The sequence below is a fragment of the Buceros rhinoceros genome, unplaced genomic scaffold (assembly GCF_000710305.1).
Source record: "Buceros rhinoceros silvestris isolate BGI_N320 unplaced genomic scaffold, ASM71030v1 scaffold20213, whole genome shotgun sequence".
Taxonomy (NCBI): Eukaryota; Metazoa; Chordata; class Aves; order Bucerotiformes; family Bucerotidae; genus Buceros; species Buceros rhinoceros.
In genome coordinates, this window is record NW_010404592.1 from 26,692 (window position 1) to 51,265 (window position 24,574).

At 41.5% G+C, this 24,574-nt stretch overlaps 1 protein-coding gene across 1 annotated transcript in view; it reads left to right on the forward strand.

The window, feature by feature from the left end:
* The window catches only part of ZZEF1 (zinc finger, ZZ-type with EF-hand domain 1), a gene marked incomplete at its 5' end in the record, with an annotated part of 50,907 nt that overhangs the window by 22,896 nt on the left and 3,437 nt on the right, over window positions 1–24,574 (forward strand). Inside the window, 25 exons of the mRNA XM_010133442.1 lie at window positions 388–481; window positions 1,011–1,530; window positions 2,174–2,338; window positions 3,485–3,604; window positions 4,466–4,627; window positions 5,241–5,370; window positions 5,622–5,760; window positions 5,955–6,120; window positions 6,643–6,905; window positions 7,874–8,046; window positions 8,615–8,762; window positions 9,255–9,394; window positions 9,826–10,103; window positions 11,094–11,268; window positions 11,819–11,951; window positions 13,353–13,549; window positions 14,143–14,262; window positions 16,275–16,463; window positions 16,795–16,895; window positions 17,426–17,561; window positions 18,588–18,947; window positions 20,748–20,891; window positions 21,589–21,757; window positions 23,603–23,701; window positions 24,425–24,504. Of these exons, the coding sequence (XP_010131744.1) occupies window positions 388–481; window positions 1,011–1,530; window positions 2,174–2,338; window positions 3,485–3,604; window positions 4,466–4,627; window positions 5,241–5,370; window positions 5,622–5,760; window positions 5,955–6,120; window positions 6,643–6,905; window positions 7,874–8,046; window positions 8,615–8,762; window positions 9,255–9,394; window positions 9,826–10,103; window positions 11,094–11,268; window positions 11,819–11,951; window positions 13,353–13,549; window positions 14,143–14,262; window positions 16,275–16,463; window positions 16,795–16,895; window positions 17,426–17,561; window positions 18,588–18,947; window positions 20,748–20,891; window positions 21,589–21,757; window positions 23,603–23,701; window positions 24,425–24,504 (4,401 nt within the window). The remainder of the gene's footprint in view (window positions 1–387; window positions 482–1,010; window positions 1,531–2,173; window positions 2,339–3,484; window positions 3,605–4,465; window positions 4,628–5,240; window positions 5,371–5,621; window positions 5,761–5,954; window positions 6,121–6,642; window positions 6,906–7,873; window positions 8,047–8,614; window positions 8,763–9,254; window positions 9,395–9,825; window positions 10,104–11,093; window positions 11,269–11,818; window positions 11,952–13,352; window positions 13,550–14,142; window positions 14,263–16,274; window positions 16,464–16,794; window positions 16,896–17,425; window positions 17,562–18,587; window positions 18,948–20,747; window positions 20,892–21,588; window positions 21,758–23,602; window positions 23,702–24,424; window positions 24,505–24,574) is intronic.

Sequence of the window (24,574 nt, forward strand, 5' to 3'; positions counted from 1 at the left end):
TAACAACTATTTGGCCTTTGAGTTTGCTTGACCAGCCCACATCACTAATGCACTCTCTTTTGGAGAGTCTTATCTCAGGACTAGATGTGTATCTTTTCCTGAGTGGTGGGTCTGGAAGGGAAACCTTTTATTGGAGGGCTGATACACGTCCAGACACAAGACAGGGAAAGGTCTCAGCCTGCAAACCTTGAGCATCTCAGGTATGAGGCTGTTACCTGCACTGGTAGTTTAGGGACTGCTGGCTGTTTGTTCTGCGGTAGGAACAGTAAATACTGTCATCTCTTCCTGAGATTAAGCTCCTTTAAGGCGATGCAGTCTTCATACTGTCTTGCTGTCTAAGTATACAGGGGGTGTAATGTTTTAACTCTTTTAACATCCTGTCTACAGTTGGAAATGAAGCAGAAGTCCCTGATGAGCAGGGGAAATGATACTGAGGAGAAGCAGAACACAGAAGCCAGTGATGTGAACCCAGAAACTCTTGGTAAGGGTTGCCTTTCCAAAAGGATAAGCATTCCAGGTAGTGTAGTAAAGCATTGCCTTGTAAATCTTGGTGATTATTTTTGCTGTAAAAGGTAAGTTAGGAACTGGGGTTACTTTAATATTTTAAGAGATAAACTAGAATACATTACACTAACTACCTGGGATTGTGTTCTGCTGTTCTTTGTAGAAAGTAGGACATGAGAAAATTCTACAGGGAGTGACCTCTCACTTGGGTCACCTGGTTCTGAGCTTACATTCATCTATTTTTGTAGATACTTGTTACCACAATTAACTAGAATAGCAGCTGATTGTTACTAGAATAAAATGGGTTCTCACTGACTACTGAGTGCTTCCTGTGGTGCAGTGTGATTATTCATTGGAAAACTATAAGTAGCTGAAAACATCATGATCAGTATAATAAGAAAACCAGTATTCTTGAGCTGTCTTGGCTCAGAATAAACCAGATAAATCACTTTGTAAGAAGACAACATATTGGCATGATTTTAACTCTTCCAATTTTTGCATTGCAGCAAAGCTTTGTATGCAGAAGAGCCTTTTATTACTAAATTTTTTGCCTGTAAGAGCAAAGACGAAAGATTCTGCCTCAGACAGTTTGGAAGCCCAAGATACTGATGATATCCAACAGTATGTCAGTGAGAAATGCCAAAGAAAAGATTCTGTTGTGGACATGGACTTCCAGGCAGCACACACATTGTCTTCCAGTGGAGGAGGACCTCATCCTGGTTCAAAAGAAGGGAGCCAAGTGACACACTCTGATACAAAGATTAAACAAGTTCCAGACCCCCTCCAGGCAGAAGAAGCTTCTGCATGCCATAGTAAGCCTGTCGAGAATACAGTTTCACAGCAAGAAGATGTATCATCACCTCCTTCCACTCCTACACGCAAATCTCAGTTCAGCCGCGGCAGACTAAGGCTGCTGTCTTTCAGATCGATGGAAGAGCCGAGAGCTGTGCCTACTGTGAAGGAGAAATATCCCATACTGAAAAACATACTAGACTTTATTAAAGATCAGTCCCTTTCACATGAAAGGTAAGCAAATTGAAAATGTCCATTAAAAAAATACAGAAATGTGTTTTCAGACCTCTTCAGCTGGAATAAAACATCTTTTAGCTGCAAGGTAGCATTGAAAACCATTATATACATAAATAGTTGCCAGATTTATGTATCAAACTTCAGTTATTCACATCAGTGCAGGGGCTTGTAGAGAGTGTTATTTCCTTTGATTCACTTCTATCACGTAGAGCTTCAGAATGTGCAAAACAATTACTTGGCTGTTTCTTGTCTGTCTTCTGGAGATCCATTGGCAGTTGCATGTTGCTTCTTGCCTCCTAACAGTGAAGACATGGTAGAGCTCTGCTAGAAATCCTTGATACCAAGGTCAAAGCAGTCACATCTCTTATTCAATGATGCGATATTCTAAACATTTAAATCAAAAGAGGGATTTCCAATTCTCAGCTTGTCTGGTTTAGGCTTCTTCTGGTGGAGGAAGTGCTGGATTCTGGTTGAAGCTTTATCACTCGCTCCACCTGCAGTAGACCACTGCTGAAAACAACTGGTCATTTAGACACCAGCCTCTCGTTTAACTAGCCAAGTACTTCTTGAATTGTGACTTATTTGCGTTATTTTATGCACGATGTTTTGAAGTTCTCACAGCTGTTTTTTCTCTTCTTAGTGTTTTAAAGGTTCTTGCTTTGAGAAAATCCCAAGGGCAGAGTATTATGGAAGTGCTCAAGACAATCCGCCAGTGCCTAGACTCGCTTGGGCAGCCACACTGCTTTCATCCATCATGTGTACTTTTTCTCTTAGAACTTCTAGCCTGTCAGAAAGATTTTACAAAGTAAGTAATTATTTAGACAAGTCTTATGTCATTTAATATGTCTTAGGCCTTGTGTTCTCCCAGTCATGTGTATCAAAAACAGTAGAAACTTACTGGGTTTTAATCCATGGGGATAATAAAGATATGACCTGAGGATTACTTTTAAGGTTACTCTGCATATCTTGTGTGCTTCATTTAAAATTAGTAGTTATTAGTTGCAGAGCTGTTGATGCCAGTGGGTATCATGTGGTTGAATCCCGGTGTGGATACCCAGAAACTTCTTTACAGTTCCAACTGGATCACGACACACTCAGGTTGTAGAGTCTTCAGATACTGCTCTAGTTTAGGTTCCTGTCTAATTCTAGACTCTCTTCTTTCTCGGCCAGTAAAGCTGGAGTGATCTAACTGATTTAACTTGTAATTACTTGTGTACCAGTGTGTTTTTGTAACTTCGGTGAACTTACTTTGTAACTCTAGTTAACACCTACCTGGCAGAAGAGCTAACACAAGAATGGTGCATGTTCCATCTTGTTAGTCAAGCATTTGCTTGTTCATCAATTTTCGTAACTTCGGGTGCGATATCTGTACAAGAGAAGCGTTATTGTGGGGTAACAGATTCCACTCGTGAGCCAGAGGCTGAAGTGATGGACACGCCAGTGAAGGGCTGCAGTGCTACCAGCTATGTACCAGTTACAGTGCATGCACGTACGCACGGACAGGAAGAAGCAAAAAGACCGTATCAGTTAGGCACATGTGCAATTGTTGTTCTGCCTAAGGAAAGATCATTTGGAAGCTTTTTTGGGTTTTATACACAACTAGACAGCACTGTCTCAGAGCAGGAGCTAGTTCTACGCTGCTCTGGCTTGTGAACTGAGGTTTGATTTCTGGCGTCTGTTTGAACTGTCTGTCTGAACTCTGCTGGCTGGTTTCTCACCTGTCAAGAGCCTTTTATCCTCATCTTGCAGTGCCCTGATTTCCTGTAAGAACTTGGTTAGAATTTATAAAGCACTTTTTCTTTCAAAGGGAGTGCATTTTAAACTAAACTAACACCCTTCCCACTTGTGGGGAGCCTCTACAAGATCATCTGTGTGTGAGATCTCCACAAACCACGCTGCCTGAAGTGTAGCAGTGAATTCTAGACCACTAACCCAAGTCTTTAACTTCCAGCTACTTTGGAAACTTGGAAGGCTGCGGTGCCGAGCTACACAAAGAGATTCGAGAGTCCTACTATCAGCTTGTGCTGTTCCTGGTGAATTCTGTGAAGGAATTTAGTGCTATAAATGACAGGTACAGTACCTTGCTTCCTTTACATATGTGAGAGGGTTTTTTCCCTGTTCTTCCTCACCTCTTCCCATGTCATTTGTTATTTATCCTTTAATTCCTTAAGTTTGACTGTACTTTGCATTGTTTACAGAACTAAATAAGAAGCCTTGATCTTGTGATCAAAAATGCCAACTTACCTTTTTATTAATTACTACCTATACATTAATACTATGCAGGAAAGCACAATCAACTTATTGGTGTTCAAACCGTGACTTACTGCATGTTGTAGTTATAATTCTGCAAGGTGTTTCTGAAGATTAGCATTAAAATACCAGAAATAGCAAATTTATTGTGGAATACTCTGGCAAGAGTAATGCCACGATAAGTACCACAATTCTGCATCCATGTTTTAACACTAAAGCGTGTGTTTTGGTAGCATTCTGGTTAGAATTGTGGGATTTATAGCCAGGTGCCCTAAAGAAGTGAGAATTTTGTGACTGTGATGTCTGCGTCACTGCGAATAACTTCCAAGTCCTTTGTCCAGCTTCCACCAAACACGGCAAAGGTTTCAAAGAGACAAGTTCCTGCAAATATAAAGAAAATGTACTGCAGAGACAGACCCTCTTGCTAATTCTGGGCTAATTCTCTAGCATAAGCTGGATCCATGGAGGACAGCTCTTCATTTCAAATTATGTTGGCTGTGCATCTCGCTCAGTTCTGTAAGGTTATGCACTAGTAAACCTGAGCTTCTGCCACATGGTTAATTTAAGGCGAAGTCAAGCCTGGAAATCAGTGTACAGCAATTGTCCACCCTTGCTCCCCAAATAAGCGATTTCAGCTTTAGGTTAGAGCTGCCATGTTTTATTGCCCTGTGCTTTGATTTAGATCGTTGCTTCCAGCCTTGTCGTGTGTGCAGACCACTCTCCTTCACCTTTTGGATATGAGCTGGGAACCGAGTGATCTCGCGTTCTTTGTGGAGATTCAGTTACCACACCTGCTTATGACTACATCGCAAGAAAACATAAGTATTCATGACAGCGTCATTTGGTGAGTCAGAATGCAACTTCCACATGGTACTGACTTTTGACACGATTTACCCAGAAAAGCTCCTGAACTTTGTGGTGGAACAAACAGTAAAAATACTATTAACAATATTAACTATTAACAAGTTTAGAGTAATTTTGACCAGTATCCAAGGGCTTAACTGAAGTATTTGAAATTTCTTTCAGCATTACTAGTGCAAAAACTATTAAAATTTTATCTTTAACCTGATTACTGCAGTGGACCAGGAGGTACATAATGCTGTTTCTTGTCTCTATAAATATCCAATGTTTTTAACAGCTGCGTGTTGCAGTTTTATAGTGGTTGAAGGCCAGACTCATCTGGTCTGCTAACATTACCAAAAGCAGTTCTGTAAGTGCAGGTTTTTCTGAATTTTGCATTGTGGTCCCCACACGTATTTAAGAAGCTGTCACAGAGGCAAGAAGCAGGTATCTGTACGGTCACGTATTCACCAAGCGAGCTGGAGCTCCTACAATTCTGTTTTTATTAACAAGTTATAGCTCTTTCGTTTTGTTTTGGGTTTTTTTATTATCTCAAATTATGTTAGAAGGAAGCCTGATTGCATTCCAAATTGATTTTGAGCTTGTTTTTCTTTTAGTCAGTGGAGTGAAGAAGATGAAATTGCAGACTACAAGCAGAACTGTGAGTGGATGGATGAATGTCAGGATGTGCTGTTCGAGGCCTGGTATGAAAAGATAGCTCAGGCTGACCCAGAGAAGCAGAGAAAGGTAACCTCATGATTTGCTCATTTATCTGCCAAATAGGAGACTTCCAAAAGCCTAAAGGAGACAAGAGAGTCTGGCTCAAACTGATTTTTCATGAGTTGGATCTGGCTCCTTGTAGACCTTTGAAAGTCTAAAATGGTTCAAAGATCCCCATCCCTTTTTCTGCAGGGGAAGCATTTTGTTTTCTCTCCAAAACCAGCTTTCTCAAAGTCAGAAAACAATACTCAAGTAACGTGTTCTATTTATGGCTCTAGATGCACATGTTTGTTGCTCGTTACTGTGACCTCTTAAACGTGGACATATCCTGCGATGGCTGTGATGAAATTGCACCGTGGCATCGCTACCGCTGTCTGCAATGCAATGACATGGATCTCTGTAAAACTTGTTTTCTTGGTAAGAGTCACTTAAAATCCTCAAAGCCCTGTGCTTGAAGGCAAAATACGGTCTTCTAAATTACTCATGAAATAAAGTGAAAGACTTTTTTCTTCTTTAGAAGCGTTAAGCTTCTTCTGAGCATGAACTTGAAATTAAGGAAGATCCTTTATCACTAAGGATTTACGGAGAGATCTTAAAATATTTCTTCACAGGTGGAGTTAAACCTGAAGGACATGAGGATGACCATGAAATGGTTAACATGGAATATGCCTGTGATCACTGTCAGGGAGTTATCATCGGTCGGAGAATGAACTGCAACGTGTGTGATGACTTTGACCTTTGCTATGGCTGCTATTCTGCAAAGAAATACTCTGACAGGTATTAAATACGGGATTTTGTTCCCCCACTTCACTTGGCAGACAAGTGATAATTAGCAGCTAAGTACCGTTCAGTTATTCTCGTGCTGCTTCCTGCAGAAGGACGTCTAGTTGGTGTCCTTCGGGGAAACGTAACAAATATAGGACCAGTTCGGCAAAACTTCCCACAGTTTGGAATCCTGCCCCAAACTCTGAAGTAACTTGGTAGCGCTCGTTTTCTAGTCGTGGCTGTGACAGTTGCAGAAGGAGAGTTATCATCCCTGAACAACAGAAGTGGACAGTGCTATGGTTAGACAACACGGGTTTCAGTGCTCAACACCAAAGGTGTTAACAAATTCCGTTTGTAGAGCAGGAGCTCTGGGGACAGTTTGGGTTCTGTTAAGTGAGCACTGCTAAGTCAGGGCGGCTCTGTCCTTTTACAGCGCTTGAAGGTCTGGAATGTGTAAAGGTGTGGCGTGTTACTGACTACACTAGTGAGCAAGAAAGTGGCTGCGTTTCAGAATCATCTACCTTCTTTTTTCAGTCACTTGCCCACTCACAGCATCACAGTGTATCCGATGGTGACTATCCGAATCAGCGACCGGCAGAGGCTCATCCAGCCGTATGTCCACAATTATTCCTGGCTGTTGTTTGCGGCTTTGACTCTCTACAGTGCAGATCTGGCAAACGGGGAGGAAGTAGGAGGAGAGAAGCTGGATTCACAGGTCCTCAGTCACGCCAGAGTTCTGCAACATCAGTGCATACAGCTCATCGGAGACTGCTTGATGAAAGCGCAGCACGGAAAAGGTGAGTCAGCTCCCCCTTCTCTCAAACAATGGTTCCAGCAAGCATCAGAAGAGTCTGGGATCGCTCACTTCGAAGTTTCCAAAGGAAAGGGGAAGCTACTGTGTACTTTACTGGGAATAACTGTTTATGGAGAAAGCAAATGTAGAACAAATGTTGTTCAGTGTCACAGGAACGTGGAAAATAGTGTGCTTGAAAAAATTAATTTTATGTTTACATAAATATTGAAGACAACTTGGCAACTCTTCGGTTATTGTGTTTTTTTCCATCTTGGATGTTGTAAAGGCATCAGTTTCTAGCTTTATGTTCCGTCACTACTGTGTTACTGACAGTTGAAGGATTTGAAGGAAAATAAATAACATGGTGGAAAATGGTTTTAGTTCTACATCTCTTGGCAATAATTTTTAACCCTGTTTGTGGTATGAGATAAGTTTCTGGGGGTGATGTCTGTCTGGAAATGAGGATTTCTGTGAACTAAGACAGACCTATGTTGAATGTATCAAAAATTCTAGACTCAAGTTCAAATACACTTATTGGTAGTTTTTTTAAGCAGCTCTAATACAGCTGAAATACCACCACCACTGAATATGCATGCTCATTATTTAATCTGTTTTTAATGTACAGTTTTATTGTAGAAATGAGTGGTCATATAATTAAAAGCTAAGACAAATCTAATTTACCTTCCATAATTTACGCTGTTGGGAGGTATTTCTCACACTTTCTGAAATTAAACCTTCTACCCTGATGGTATCTTTGTGAGGAGGAAAATGACACCGCTTGTCCACCACCACTGTTAAATGGAACTCCCTAACTAAGTGAACATGATGGGGAACATCTTTTTGATGGATTTGATGTTTAAAAGAAGCGTGTGAGGGGAAGTTTGCAGTTCTCTTTCAAAACATTTCAGTTCTGCTTTTTGCCTGTCTTGCCATTCAGCAGCTAAAGAGCTTTTATAACTTTTTTGCTTTCAGGTCTGAAAAATTTAGCTCTCCTCTGCATGTTACCAGAAGGTGAATCCTTCCCAGAGAACGACACTGTTTCAGCCAGTCCTCCTACAGATGCTGCCCCAAAAAGTCCTGCTGGTGATAAAGCAGTGAAGGGAAGAGAGGAGAAACCGAGCACAGGCTCTGTTGTGCATCGTAATGTAAGTACCCCTTATTTCCAGAGATCCTGGTATCAACAGAATTCACGATCTTTGGAAGCTTAGACATCCTATTCTGGGTATGTAACTGCAATAATGGACATAGTGATTTCATTGTAGGTAAAAGTGGGGAGCCAAGGGGACAGTTGTTGCTTGGTGTATTGGTTTTTATTAGATCCAGCTGACCCATGGCAAAGGCATCATCTTATGTTCTTGCAGGCAGCTGATGCACAAAACCATTAGAGAGAAGGGGGTGAGGTTGTTCTTTCTGGAAAGGTTACAGTTTCCCCTAGCACTGTTCAGGTAGATGAACGGACTTTCTACAGTTCTGTACAGCATAGAAAACTATCACAGGGTAATAATTTTATGCACAGAGGTATGAGTAAAATAGAAAAATATCACTGTATGGAAGCTTAGATGTGCATATATAGATGAAGTTCTTAACCAATAAAAGGTTTAGATGTTAGAGGAAGAATGTTTGTCAAATGCAGGTGACTGGCATCTTTCCATGATTGTTTCTGCAAGTATTGAGTTTTGTTTTAATCTCTTAGTGCCTTTGTTTTATTTTTAGGGGAAAGGAGACACTGGCAATGAAATCCAGTCTCCTGCAGGAGATAAAGTAGGAAAACCAGGAAGTGAAAGCAAAGCTGTTTTTGCAAAAAAACCTGTTTTGAGACAAGAATCAGACTTGTCTGCGGATGGTAATGTTTCTTCAGCAGGTAAAAAATAATTTCTCATTTACCCTGTCACAGAAATACCCATTCATATGCAAAGCGAGCAGCTGTATTTTTTTTATTCCTACCCTGTTTTCTCTTATTTACAAGTGTCTTTAGGGGCAGCGAGATGTCTTTAAAACCAGCCACGTGTACTGCTTTGGCAAGGGCTGCCTTGCAGCCCGATTGCAGGACTCTAGAGTTCCGCTGATACACAGCCATGTATGGAGATTAACTTCCTGTTGGTCTATCACAACACTTGTATATTCTGATGATCCAGAAATTGTGTATTCTATTAAGGACTAGTATTGTACCAATTCTGGTAGTTAGATAGATCTGTCTGTAGTACTGTCCTTTATGTCTCTGCCTAGAAGGTGTAAATCTCCCTCTCTTCTATACACTTTTATTACAAAAAATTAGATTGTAAATAGAAAAACTAAGCTATCTCTTATGGTTTTTTTTAATTTGGGGGTTTTCTTATGCTTTAATTTTAAAAAGCAGATGACTGCCTCCTGGAGGACACAGCCCAGAAGCAAGCAGAGAAGGTTTTAATACCGAGCCAGGAACAAGTTTTTGCTGAATGCTCTCAGAAGAGGATTCTAGGATTGCTGGCAGCTATGTTACCACCTTTCAAATCAGTTAGTTCTCTTTTCTTTCAATTTGTGTAGTTTTCTAGGTGTCACAAATAAATGAATAAAATTCATAGTGGATTAAATGTGGGAAATGGGCTTTTGTTGCTTACATGCTACAGACTGCAAATCTTCAGGCATTTCACCTTACCAGGCAATGTAGGGGCTTATTCCTGGGTGGGGGAGAGGAAAGGGAATTTTACTTGATCTGTAAAGCAGGCTGTCTTAGCTGTTCAACACCTGCAAAGTTTAACTCCTCAACTCAGGTTTATGTGTCAGGTCAGCTTAACAGGTCAGCGGCTGAAGTAGGAACCTAGTTTCTCATTTCCGTTTGTCCCATGTGAAAGCGCATTCAAACAGAAGCTTTTGTGTGTGCTGTGACTTTGGCTAAAAATCTTGTTTCGATTCCCTGCCTTACCAAGATTTTTTTTTTCCTGTAGGGCTCCACAATGTCTTTGATTAACCTGGAACAAATACTTCCACTGATGTTTCAAGTTGTAATCTCAAACGCTGGCCACCTTAATGAAACTTATCATTTAACGCTGGGACTTCTGGGCCAGTTAATCCTGAGACTTATGCCTGCGGAGGTGGATGCTGCGGTGGCTAAAGTCCTTTCAGCCAAACATAATTTGTTTGCTGCGGGAGATGGGTCTACAGTGCCAGAAGGCTGGAAGACAACTCACCTGCTGTTCAGCCTGGGAGCTGTGTGTTTGGACAGGTGCTTTTTGCTTTAAACCTCTTCGTTGCCTTCTGGTGACTGGTACTCAGTTTCCTTCACGGGTGTCTCGTGCACAGAGGCTTTTTAACAGAAAGTCGGTGACTCCGGTACGCTGATCATGGGAAGGGCTTAGCGTCCACAGCCCGTGTTGCAGTGAGAGTCTCTTAATTTCCTTCCAAAGAAAGGCTGTCTGTTGAAGTGTGTTATGGTGGGAGAAAGATGGTTTGGAAGCTTCAAGGAAAACCAGACTACAGTCCAATATTTTTTTTTGCATGACGTTAATTCTCTCTTATTGAGTTATGTATCTCTTGTGTGCCTGGGAGTAGAGGAGAGTGTGTCTCCTGTGGTGACCATCACCAGTGCTGAGTTCTGGATCTGGCCCTTTTATCTAAAAGTAGTAGAGAGACTTTGGTAGAGCAGGGAGGGGCAGGGCAGATGTTCCGTTTTGAAGATCCTGAGAAAGCTCTCAAACATTTTAATACAATGCTATGCCTGTTAAATACAACACTGTTATTTTTCATTGTAGCTGTGCTTCACAGGAAGGTTCGTAAACAAATGGAAAACCATAGGAAATGTAAAGGCAGAACACCCAGCAGATCAGCTGAGGGAAAGCATTTTCTGAAAGACTGACTTCAGAGCAAGGAGGCCAGGCTCTAGATGATTTGTGTGGTCCACAGAGGGAGAGCAGGTAGTCAATACATGGGAAATCAACCACTTGCTGTTGTGCAAGAAAGACTTCTGAGCTCTAAACTAAAATTAGGAATTAAAGATGACAATGTTCAGGCACGCTTTGATTTGGGACTGTAAACCCCTTAAGAAAAGGGGTTTAGTATTTATGCTCCAGTGATTAAAAACAAAACAAAATTCTTGTGTCAGCTGATGTGAAATCTTCAGGCATCTGGAAAAACAGTGATATGCTGTCTTAAGGAAAACTAGTTTCAGGTAAGTCTGTAGTCAGCCCTCCTAATGCAGACTGCTCTTGCTTTACAGTCGTGAAGGTCTGGACTGGGCAAGCTCCATGGCAGATATTCTTCGGTCTTTGAACTCTTCTGCGCAGTGGCATGACGTGATCGCTGCTTTCACTGACCATTGCATTAAGCAACTGCCCTTCCAGCTGAAGCACACCAATATCTTCACTTTACTGGTGCTGGTTGGGTTCCCTGAGGTAAGTGGCCTCTCGGTACTAAAGGAAGTGAAATTGGTTAGAGCCTTTTTAGGTTTCTCTTTCTAAATACTACAGATTTCATCAACTGGGGACGTCAATTATAAACCATCAAAACACAGTGTATATGAGTTCACATCTTTCCACTTGCACACAGTATTGTTTAGCTAATGAAGAATGATGTGGCCAGTTTTACCTTGCATTTCTTGGAGTGCTGCTTATAACTATCACGAGAAAAACAGCTTAGCATGTTTGAGTATCAAGTATCTCACTGTTGATAGTGGTAACTCTGGTATATCCCCTCTGTAGCATTAAGTTGGTTGGTGTAAGCATTTTTTTAATAGAAATGAACTGCCATTTTCTAAAGATCAGGTATTAAGCAAGTTAGATTAAGATCTAAAGATTAAGATTAAGCCAATACCTGGCAGCGAGCAGATTATTCAGCTAGAAAACACAATACCAAGTATAAGCAAATGTAACCAATGTAAAAGATGACGGTGTTTTCACAAATAACTGTTCCAAATCCTAACTGAAACTGTTGCTGCAATTTCAGGTGCTGTGCATGGGGACTCGTTCTGTGTACATGGATAATGCAAACGAGCCTCATAACGTGATCATCCTGAAACACTTCACTGAGAAAAACAGGGCAGTTGTAGTGGACATCAAAACGCGGAAGAGAAAAACAGGTTCTGTGACATACTTATTTTATCAAAGGATCACAGAGTATTTCCTTACAGGTTATTGTGGATACCCAAAAGCATATTTTCACTAGACTGCTTTGTGCAGGTCTGCAGGGTTTGAATTCTGTTATTAGTAAGTTGACTGATTTTCTACTTGTAGGTTAAACCAAACTGTGAAGCTTCTACAGCAAAGATTATGGAGGCTCATTTTCTTTTAAAAACTCTGACACTGATTTTTATTCAGAAAAGGATTTAGGAAACTGTTGGGACCATTTTGTTAATTGAGAACTCTCAGAAGTAGGCTTCTGATTAGCAGTTGTGTCTGTTTTGAGATTTGCTAACTGCTTGTGTCTTATCCTTTACAAACATGCTTAATGTTTTAAAGGAATTGCCTCTGTGTAGTTGGGCGCTGAATGTAAAGGAAGGGTACTCAGAGTCTGAAGGCCTTTGGGATAGTTCATTTTGTTGCTCCAAAAATAGTCTGGTTTTATGAAGTGCCTGTTTCTGCTGGGGGCAAGCGGTGCTGCCTCCTACCAATGGAAAACCGAGAACAAACACCAACATACCCATTATCGATTGATTGCTTCTGAAGTGATGCTGTGTTGGTTGTTTTCTCCTGCTTCTATAGAAAGCATGCCATGAGGACAGGCCTAACTTCCTTAACCATGCGCTTTATAAAATGTCAGGAGTCAATCTCCTCTGTTCCCTCCTGTCTGGAAGAACTTTTCAAAACAGTTTGCATACCCCTAAAATTTGAGACAAAAATTAAAAAGAGCTGTAGAGCATGAAAGAGGCTATACTCGTGTCTGGGTATTTGAGAATAACCCATGGTAGGACACACCGGTAGAGCGTGTTGGCTCATATGGTGTCTAAAGGCTATTAACAAAACCCACCAGAAAACAACAGTAAAAACCCAGAGCTAGATGCCTCTTGGGTCCCAATTGTTGTACCAGAGAGAATTTTCTTCCTGTATTTCACCTTGTTTAAAAGTTAGTCAAGCTAAACATTCAACATGCAACTAATTGGTTGGATTTCTAGGAGTGAGAGCTTTCAGCTTTGGCATACATGACCTAATATTGTGAAGTTAATTCTGCTGGTCAGAATTTTCCCCCTTTTAATTGTAAAATATGACAGGCGCTGCTTTGGATGTTGTACTGTTTATGTGGAGGTATGTGCAGACAGTCAGCTGTTGCCAGGAGTTACTCAGGGTTTTTTAACTTGCACTGAAAATGAAGTATTTTCTGGACTATTCAATGAATCTGAGAAAATTTTAGTACAAGACCATTATGAGAACATACTTCATGTGTGGATTATGTTCATGTCTCGGCCTACGTATGTGTACTGGTAAGAGATGATTTCACATATCTTAAGATGAATGTAATGAATTGTCGTTGTGCTCTCTTGCAGTGAAAGACTATCAGTTGATTCAGAAAAGCGGACAAGAAGGCAGCGATTCCCAGACCCAGCTGAGACAGTACCTCCAGCACTTCGTTCTTATATCCACACACCTTCTGCAAACCACCATGGACAGTAGCTATGCTGAGGCAGTGGAAGCAACTTGGGTCTTGTCGCTCGCTCTAAAGGGGCTTTACAGAACACTGAAGGTATCTTTTGCCTGGCGTGTAGACTATAATAGATAAATAAAAGTTCTTATGCTGCCTTGCGCTACAGGAGCTTGAGTATGGACTGAGCTCACTGGGGAGCTGACACAAGTTCATTTTTCTCACAACTGGCTCCTTTCATCCCTTCTCTGTAGGAGCTGAAATTATTGCCAGGTTTTAAATAGCATTCATGAGTCTGAGGGGAAAGTTGGATTGCTTTTCTTCTGCGGGGCAGGGCTTGACAGTTCATGAAAGCTAAAGAGGAAATTTATAGGGATAACACTTCATGGAGAGAAGCTCACTTGCCTCTTTTCTTACTCCTGAAATATTCAAAGAGGGGATCTGTGGTTATTTTTGGACTATCAGAGCAAAACAGATGCCCAGTTACTACTCTGTGTGTCATAGATGATACAAATCCCTGCCACTTCAAATACCTTAAGAGCATTTTGAGGCTTTTTAGGGAAATGAAAGAAAAAGATTCCTGACAGGAATTCCTGGGCAGGAAATTTATCTGAGGCCGTGTGATAAGGCGTTGCAAACATTGCGACGCATTGTTCCCTTTTTACATATTTATCTGTGTGTGTCCGTGTGTGCAGATTCACGGCTTTAAGGAGGTCCAAGCTGCCTTTCTTCAGTCTGGTTTACTCAAGCTTCTAGTGAAGAAATGTAGCAAAGGAACAGGCTTCAGTAAGACCTGGCTTCTCAGAGACCTGGAGGTAAGAAAAGTTGTTTTTTTTTTTTTTTTTTTTTTTTTTTTGGTGTGAAAGAAGTAAGTATCCAGAAATAGTCACCTTTCTCAAAGCCTTGGGGTAAAAAAAATTTTTTTTTTTTTTTTTTTTTTTTATAAAAAGTCAGACTTCCCACAGTGGCATGGAAGGTTATGGCACCGCACTTCCCTCTTGTGAAGAAAATCTCAACAGTATTTCTAATTAATCTTCATAAAAACGTTGTCTTAACTGTATCCCTGAATCCGCCTTCATCTGTCCATCATAATTGTGTAGATAACAGACTAAAGCGGGAGCTGAGTATAATTAATCTGATTGTATTCGAAAGAAGTTTGCAAGATGAACCATTAATCACCTACTCAGTTTCTTTTTTGAATTTTATTTAGACTGTTATTGAAAATGTAATTCTTCAATTTAAAAAACAGTAATTAACCTCAGAGTAAAACATCACTTGCATTACTCACGGGCACGTGCAAGGTGTTACTTCGGAGTGATGTGTGGACATCAATATGCATGTGGGCACATTCCTTCTGAATGTTTGCTGATTGCTGGAAGATAAGTGTGGTTCAACTGTTAGTTATGTTTCATCGTAGGTGATAGTCGTGCTAAGCCGTACTGAGGAGACAGCAACAAGAGAGAGAAAAAGTAAAGCCCTGGAATTCCTCTGCAAGTGGTTGGTTAGAAATAGCCCAGAATCAGATCTGGACTGTGGGATCTTTCTGCTTCCTGACCTACAGCCAGAGAAGCAGCCCTGTCCCAGGGAGGTGTCCCACCTTCCCCTCTTTGGGCAGTGCCGTATCAAATGAGTGCTCTGCCCGGAGCACTCCAGTGTCTTGCCATAGCTCTGCCCACATCGCTCCTCAGAACTGAGGCTGACACAGATTGGGGGACCAAGGAGGTGTGTGTGTAGCTTGATTTTTCTCTCTGTTATGAGTGCTAGTGGTGTTGGCTGTGCTGAAGCCAAAGGTGTCTTTTCAAGGGAGAACATGTGGAGGGGCATCAGTGTGTTCATGTCATCAAGAAGGCCAGTGGCATCCTGGCTTGTATCAGCACTGGTGTGGCCGGCAGGAGCAGGGAAGTGACTGTCCCCCTGTACTGGGCACTGGGGCGGCCACCCCTTGAATGCTGTGTCCAGTTCTGCACACCTTGAATGCTGTGTCCAGTTCTGGACCCCTCAGTTCAGGAAGGACGTTGAGGGGTTGGGCATGTCCAGAGAAGAGCAGTGATGCTGGTGAAGGGTCTAGAGAGCAAGTGACTGAGGGAACTGGGGGTGTTTAGTCTGGAGAAAAGGAGGCTCAGGGGAGACCTCATCACTCTCTTCAACTCCCTGACAGGAGGTTGTAGTGAGGTGGGGTCGGTCTCTTCTACCATGTAACAAGTGACAGGATGAGAGGAAACAGCATCAAGTTGCGCCAGGGTAGGTTTAGGTTGGATATTAGGAAAAATGTGTTTACAGAGAGGGTGATCAAGCATTGGAACAGGCTGCCCGGGGCAGTGGTGGAGTCCCCATCCCTGGAGGGGTTTCACAGCCATTTCAAGGTGGTGCTGAGGAACAGGGGTTAGTGGGGACCTGGCAGTGCTGGGGGGATGGTTGGACTCAATGAGCTTAAAGGTCTCTTCCAGATGATTTTGTGATTCTGTTATCACTGCCCTTTTGGTGATAGTCACTTCTACCCTGTTCTTGTCTAGGAATCCTCAAACCTTTGATGTACTGAAATGGTTAAATAATTATTTTCTCAATTTTTTACACTTTCGGCTAATCCCTGTAGTTGTCTTTGTCTCAGCCTGGAAGACCATTTGTAACTCATTTGTGAAGTGGAAAATGGTTTGGGTTTGGTGGTTTGGTTTTTTTTTTTCCCCCTTTTTTTGAGGCGCTGCTGCTTTTTAGACCAGTATGTGTTAAACACCGTCCAGGTCCTATAATGCTCTTACAAAATGCTGATTGCAGATACACTAGTAATACCTGCAGCTGTCACACCATATGCTACCTTTTCTCCCTGTAGATTTTGTCAATAATGCTGTATTCCTCCAAGAAGGAGATCACTTCCCTAGCTGAGCGTGAGGACACTGAAGTGGAAGAAAGGGAACAAGATCAAGATGTGGAGCAACCCATTGTTGGTTCTGTTGATTTAGAGCAGAACAAACTTGATCCTCTGGAGGGTTTGGATGAAGCCACCAAAATATGCTTCTTGGTACTTCATTTTAGCTCCTTTGAAGTTTCTGTGAATTCGCTAGTTGCATAAAATATTTGGTAGATTGTATGGCTGTTTTTCTTCTAAATTAGCAGAACGTGGGTCTGTGATTTCGATGTATTGTTATCTAAAGGAAATAAACTAGTAAAAAACCAGTACAAAATCAGTATAAAGCTTTTTGCTACGTTACTTTGCACTTTCACTAATCCAGATACTAAGTTGATTTTTACTTAAGTGGGAAAATAGTACCTAGGTCGTCTTTAAAGAAACTCATCTTTCTTTCTCCCTCATGTCACCTTTCTTTGTCTTTTTTTTTGGTCTCCTTGCTCAGATGACACATGATGCACTTAATGCACCTCTTCATATTCTTCGAGCCATGTATGAGTTGCAAATGAAAAGAACAGATTCTTTTTTCCTGGAAGTTCAGAAGAGGTATGTGAAACCCGGCGTCCAGCAGAAAAACACAGTCACTAGATGTGGGCGGCACCCTAAAATATAGCAGGTGCTGAACGGAATTTGTTCCAAGGATATGGTTTGGTTTTCGTATGTGAAAAAGTAAGGAAATAAGCTCCTACTAAGTTATATTTATGGAAACAAGTCACCATCTCGTGAAATACGTTGTGTGTTCTTTCCAGTATGGTAACTCCCATCTGAAGATCTACTATGCCTCTAAATTATCCTCACTGAGCAAGAGTGGAGAGCTTACGGGTGGCTTCTAGTAATCAAAGCAGGCTCTGGAGTCACCACGTTCTGACAGAGATGAACAACTTCATAGCATTTAAGAACTTTGACTTGATAGAGCAGGGAAGCTAGTTAACATGATAAAAATAGGTAGAGTTTAATGAATCCTTCTGAAACAGAAGGTGGGATGATTTGATTTGCATTTCATTGTGCTAATTTAGTTTCCATTAATTTCAAAACATATTTGTGTGTTTGTTTTTTTTTCTTTTCCCTCTTTTAAGGTTTGATGGGGATGTAATTACAACGGATGAGAGGATCCGAACACTGGCTCAGAAATGGCAACCCAGCAAGCGTCTGAGGTTGGAGGAACAGAGCTCCAAAGCAGTAGATACAGATATGATCATCTTGCCATGTTTGGTATGTACATCTCCACAGAGAGGAGCAGTTGTGAAATAATTAATTTAGTCTTTGAGTAAACTTGTTTAGTAACTTCAAACCTGAGATCTGTATTTTTTTAACATCTGAAATAGTGTGGTGTTAATGTTTGATGTCAGAATGAATAAACAGGTGCGACAAGTATTTCCTCCTTGTAATTTCTTCCTTAAGGAAGCAAGAGCTTGGTTCTCAGGGCAAGGGAACGAATTGTGATTGCACGCTGTGATTTCCTCTCCTTATGTAGGAGAGATTTAGTCTCATTACTGTCAGCTTATGCCATAAGTGTTTATAGTATTATTGTTACCTTACAGTAACTTCAGAACAAGGAAGCGATGAATTTGTCTCAAATAGACACTGCACTTGCAAGCTTTAGGTTTTGCATTCAATAGCTTGGTCCCAGAGCTCTTTGCTTTATTTTAGGTGCTGATTCCTGGCTGTGTAGTATCACCAGCACAGTTCTGTATCAGTTGCACAGCAAAGTGGATCAAGGGCTTCCTGAAGTAGTTTCACATAATTAAATGGAAAAAAAAAAGAGCCTTACAACAGCTTTTAGAGAGGCTGTGAAATATCCAGCCCTGGAAGCTCTCCAAATTTAATGGGACAAAGCCTTAGTTTTTGAAGGTGGTTCAGCTTTAGGCTGGATCTGGACCAAACGATCTCCAAAGGTCCCTCCCAACTTGCCTCGTTCTGTGTCACAAATAACATGGTTCTTTGCTGCTTCACCTCTGTAGGTCCTCTTAAATAGCTCTGGTTAGAATTCTCGTGTGTACAGTCGTGAATGCACCGGAGTACAGTGATGTCTGTTGATGCAAACAGTCTTTTTGAGGAATTCTGTCCCTGTAGGTGCGTGAGAGGTCACTCATTCTTTTTCATCTGATTTTCAGTATGTCAAGACAAATTAATTCATTTGTAAATTCAGCTTGCGGTCTGATGGACTGGTCAGATATCCAGACATAAAGAATTAAGTTCTTGAGAGCCTATTTTCAAACATTCATTTCTTTTTTGCAGTCAAAGCCTGTGTTGTGTGATAAAGCAACAGAAGAAACGAATCCGGTGGCCCAGAAGCTGATCACCAACACAGAGAGCGATCTACAGCTTAGTTATGCCAAGCAGCGTCGCACTAAGAGTTCGATACTCCTGCATAAGGAGCTGGACTCCAGAAGTAAAAAGGCTGTGAGGGACTACCTGTACCGCGTGAACGAGGCAACCGCCGTTCTTTACGCCAGGCATGTGCTGGCATCGTTGCTAGCTGAGTGGCCAGATGATGTGGCAATAAACGAGGAAATCCTAGATCTTAGTGGTCCAGCCCATATGACCTACATCCTGGACATGCTCATGCAGCTAGAGGAAAAGCAATTATGGGAAAAAGTAAGTGGATTTTACTCACATGTGCAAATGAGCCTGGGCCTACGTGCCACGAGACTCTGACTAACAAAAATATTTGCAGTTCCATTTTGAGACTAAATCGAAACTCCAAAATTTCTGAAAAAGCAGTTGGAATCTGTCAGTGTCTTAATGTGCTGATTTTGTTAAATGGAAATACATGTCTCTGTGGAGACAACTCTCAAGTCTGAAAGAGCTATGTGGGAAAATAAAGCTTATAGAGGAATCAGTAAAACAGGCAGTCTCTTTTGAAAGCTGCTTTCTGTTAGATCTCAAGGTATATATTGTAATACCTGCTGCTCCAGTGAGGAGCTGGCTGTTACCGTGGCGGAAGTGATCTTGGAATTACAATAGAATGTTGTAATGAAAATGTCAGCTCAATGCTTCACAAATCAAGTGCTGGGAATCTTCAAAGCAGGAGTTGACAATAAACCAGAAGGCATGGCTATGCCGCGGAGCCAGCAGAGTGGTCTTCTCTGGACTGCAGTGTGTGACCTGTCACATTTAAACACAAATAAGATGCAGAGGAAAAGGTCTGGGGAGTATTGGCAGGGGTTATTATAGCCATGGAATAACTTTAGCCTGAGGAACCAACTGGTTTTCTTCATCCTGGATCTTTGCCCTGTGGGGGCATTGAGGAAGGAGGAGTAACGAAAGTCTGTGCCTCTTTCGCGGTAGTTTTCCAATAGTAACTGGCACACAAAAGTTAACGGCAAGTGTTATTCACTGGCCCTCCCAGTAAGAAAACAAAGGAGTGTCAGGGTAAGGTAATAAACAGCAGGTCCAAAACAAACCAAAAGAACTGGTTCTTGACACGGTATGACATTGAAAATGTTATCACAGGGTGTTTTAATAGGATCGGAAAATGGCAGGATGAACTGAGAGGACAAAAACCCGTTAAGGCGTATTAAACACAAAAGCGTAGCCTTTGTCTTAGGCTGTTCTGCAAGTGTGTGGAGGCAGAGAACACGTTCAGGGAGCTATGCTACATACTGCCCTTGGTTTTTAAACTCTGTTTCCCCAAGAAGTCAATTTATGACTGAGTTGGAGAGGACCCCTTTGGTCTGAGCTAGTATTAGATTTTATAGGAGTTAGAAATTCCAGATGAAGAGATGTAGTAGGTCGCTGTAACGCTCTGGAAAGAGCCTGGAGCAGCAGGACTCCTGATTCAGAGCTTTTGTGAGCTTCTGAAAAATAAGAGAAAGTGGAGACTCAGGTTTTTCTGGTTTAGCATGTCCTGATAGACTAAATGGCATTTATTGGGATTTTTGAAGACACAGCTCTTGCATCTAGTGCTTTCAAACACTGCAGCCACTTCACTGATACTTGATCTTTCCTTCTTATACGTGGAGTTGTACATTTTGAAGGCCAAAACATACATCATTCTGTTCAAATCAAAGCCTGTAGGTATAAAAGGTAAAGGTGTCGGGGGTTTATGTTAACATAGTTGTTTATCTTCCGTGTTAACAGCTTTAATTTACTGTTAATTCCTTTGTGGATTAGCCTTGATTCTAGCATTTGTGGAAAGAGATGCAGCTAATAGCTCTGGCAGTTTTATTGGATAAAGAGCTGGAACAGAGGACAGAGTAAAAGTCTTATGGAGACACTTGTGGAAACTTACAGGGATGACACTTGCAGACATCATTTGTGCATTCATCTTGTTTCTTGCTAGTAGCAATTTCAAAACATTATGTGGCTGAAATGTCTCATGTCAGTCATCAGCCTGTAAGTTTGTAAATGTTGTTCTGAGAGCAAGTTGTACTTAGACGTGTTGCTTCTCCCCAGATTCTACAGAAAGTCCTGCACCGGTGCAGCGAGAGCATGCTGGGGACAATGGCACTGACAGCGTGCCAGTTCATGGAGGAACCCGGGATGGCAGTCCAGATGCGCGAATCCAAACATCCGTACAACAACAACACCAATTTTGAGGTACAGTATACCTGTGGTACAGCGCAGGGGATTTGCACACCTTGAAGAGTAGTTGAAAAACATGAGGGTGGTTGGAGCAGAAGTCTCGCCGTCTTCCATGTGCATAATCTTAAATGGTTTCAGGGCCTTAATGAGCAAAGGTTTATACCCCTTCATCCACAGGTTTGTTTCAGTTGGCCTGTTACTGCCCTGTGCTGTTGGTCTATAATGAGAAAAATGAGAAAAAAAGACTCCAGTCCTAGCTTTGGTCTGTCTTCTCCTGACATAAACAGTTTCTGATTTTCTTGTCTTGCTATTGTTTGAAAGCATTTTTCTAATAGAGCTTGGTAAATAATTACTGCCTCTGGGCAGTCTTGGGATTTTTAATTTCCCTGCAGCACTGACTCGTCTGATTTTTATTTTTAAAATGCACTTAAACCTTTAGGTTCTGGCAGTGACATCGATATCAGCAACAGTTACCACGTTTATAAAACCAAAGCATTGCTAGCAATTAATTTTACATGCTTAACAGCTAATGCAAACAACAGGCCATGCTTTACATTCGTCAAATTAGTTCTGGATAGAAATATTCAGGGGGTTTTGTTCCCATGGAGGTGCTGTAGCGTTTGTTGTATCTCCTTTGTCATACGGTGAAAGTTAAGTAGCTTTTTGGTGATCTAGTGTTCCAGTATACAAAGATCATGTGTTTATTTCTCAGGATAAAGTTCACATTCCTGGTGCTATCTACCTCTCAATCAAATTTGACTCTCAGTGTAATACAGAAGAAGGCTGTGATGAGTTGCTCATGTCCAGCAGCAGTGATTTCCAGCAGGACCGGCACAGCTTCAGTGGGTCTCCGCAGAAGTGGAATGATTTTGAGCTTCCAGGTGAATATGCAGGGTTTCAGAGTGCAAATGCCCAGGATAGTGCTGGTGTCCAGAACTGGAGAGACACTACTGAAAGATGACAGTTAAATGTGAATGTTCCTGGGATCATTTTCATAAGAAAATCCTTTTCTTGTCCCACTGTGTTTGCTCTGACGTGCTGCTCTGGCACTTGTTTCTTTAACACAGGCTTATCCGCTGTTCTCCTACTTGACCTTTTTTTCCACGCCTCAGTCAAAGCGTGCGCTTAGCTACTGGAAACAGGTTTTGATCTTGATTCTGTGCCAGCACAGCCCTTGTTCTGCGCGATATTCACTGACATTGTTTCTGCCTTGTCTTACTTTCCACAGGAAGCACATTTAAAAAAAAAAAAAAAAAAGATAGGCTTATCTCTTGTCTCTGTGCTCCACCAGTGCTCAGAGCAAACAGCGTGTGCCAGTGCCTTGGCTCCAGTTGTTGCCACAGACCGTAGCGAAGGAAAATCAGTCACTGGACTGACAGCTCCAGTCTGTGTTCTCTGAGCACATTTTTGATAACACAAATGCCAGTGGGCTGAAGGACTGCATGCTCCCCTGCTGCTTCTGTCGGATCGTTTTAACCCACTGAGTGCTGCGGCTTCGCGGGGAGCTTTTGGCTTCGAGTACTGTCGGTAGCTGTCAATAGATTTAGGAACTTTGGTAGCAAAGGGTTTGGGTTACAAGGTGCTGACTAGAATCAAATGTGTTCCCTGGAGAAATATTTTGGATTTTTATGAACTTCTTTCTGTCCTCCTTTTCCTCCCGGAGGTTTGCCAAGAAACTGAACTTTGAGGCCCGTTGTTTTGGAGCAGCCTTGGCTGTGAAACTTGAGCTTCACCTTGTGAAACTTCATTTCCAGCCAAGGCTGTTTGGATCACGGCTCTTGATTTCACTCAGCAGGCTTTAGCTGAAACCAGGCATTTGAAGGCTCCTGGGCTTTTCATTCGATGGCAGGGCCTTCTCCAGCCATGTGGAGAGTGAAAGCGAGCAATGGCTCCGTTTCACGGTGAAGAGGGAAATGGGGTTTTAGGTTTTGGGTTTGTTTTTTTTTTAATCCTAAAAAATGGTTTCAAAATTCTTTATGAAACTGAGAATTCTGCTTCCCAATGAGAATTAGCATGCTTGTCCCAGGGCAATAGGATTCTTCACGGAACAGAAGGAAATTCTAAGTTTTAACAAGTTCTAATATTACAGAGCACGGCAGGTAAGGATGTGTTTTGTTTAGGGTTACAGCAAACCATCGGTGTTTATCTCTGAAGCTGTAGTTGCTACAATGAGAAAGAACTTCTTGAATATTCCATTGCCTGGCTGTAAAATGGTCAAACAGTTTTGATAGTTCTTCCACTCTGAAGTGGTTTAAGTTAAACAATTTTGTTCCCTATAGTAAAAGTGTGCAGTTTAATTGTCTGACATGTAACGGCAGTTGCAAATTTCACATTTTTTAACCTTTTGGCTAATGGGCTGTGAAGCTGGCTGCCTGGGCAAAGGTTCTTTTTTCATAAATCATAACTGATCCATATCACGGTTGGAAAAGTGAAGCTTAACTCCCTTTTCTTCTATTATGTAGTTTTGTCCATTATGACAAAAAAGTAAGAGACGTTATCCTTGGAAGTATCTTCATGCAGTAGAAACCATTCTGTGTTTGGTTTAGCCTCCTCTTTATCACACTGTTCTGTGCACCTCGGAATCGTCAAGAAGTAGAAGATCACCTCTGCTGAACGATGATATCCAGGATTAGTTTATGACAGACTTTTCATTTGAATTGTGCTTGCAAGAGCAAAACTAACTCTGAAGGTCGTAATGTGGAATTTCTTCCTTCCGCTGTCTGCAGGAGACACGCTCTATTACCGATTTACTTCTGACATGAGTAACACTGAGTGGGGTTATAAGTTTACAGTGACAGCAGGTCATCTCGGGAGGTTTCAAACAGGTAAGCGCTGCTCAGAATGTATCGGGAAGGACTTTGGGAGTTACTCTGCCAAGCTTGGTCAGACTTGTGATCCCTTTTCTTGACTTGGAATTTGCTTTCTCCGCTGTTGTGGAAATAATGTGATTAATTTTGTTCATGTTGAAACTTGACTAACGTCTCTTACTTGCTGCGACTTGGTGTTAGAAGTATCAAATCTTCACAGAGCTTGGAGATAACAACTATAATAATGTTATTTGCACTCAAAGTCTCTTTTATAGGGCAGTAATTACACGCAGGATTTAATAAACGCTCCAAATGGGAAACAGGAATAATTGTAATTATGTTTTTAAAAAGGAGTTAAAATTAAAAAAAAAATAGGCTGGTTCTGGATCTAATTTCTAGATCTAGCATGAAAGGTTTTGGTAGTTTATTCTAAGGTTTAAATCTAGAAAAATCTCAGCTTTTCGTTTGGTTCTTTTCTTTGACATTTCTTGCTTGCCAGGGCACCACTTAGTCTATGGAGAAGAGAAAACTGATTAAATGAACAGAACGGGTCACTGCAAAAGAACATCTGAGTGAATGTTTAATTTTTTTTTTTTTTTTTTTTTTTTTTGACATCTTTCTACAAATTAATTCGTTGCTGTAAGCCTGTGTCCCCTTGGGTGCTTCTCTGACAGTGTAGGGGTAACGCCAAAAAAAAATCTAGGTGAATTTTTAATTTTTTTTTTTTTTTTTTTGTCCCAGGGTTTGAAATTCTAAAGCAGATGCTGTCTGAGGAAAGGGTTGTTCCTCACCTCCCCCTGGCCAAGATCTGGGAATGGCAGGTGGGGGTGGCCTGCCGGCAGACGGGTCACCAGCGGCTGCAGGCGATCCACCCGCCCCCCGAGACAGGGA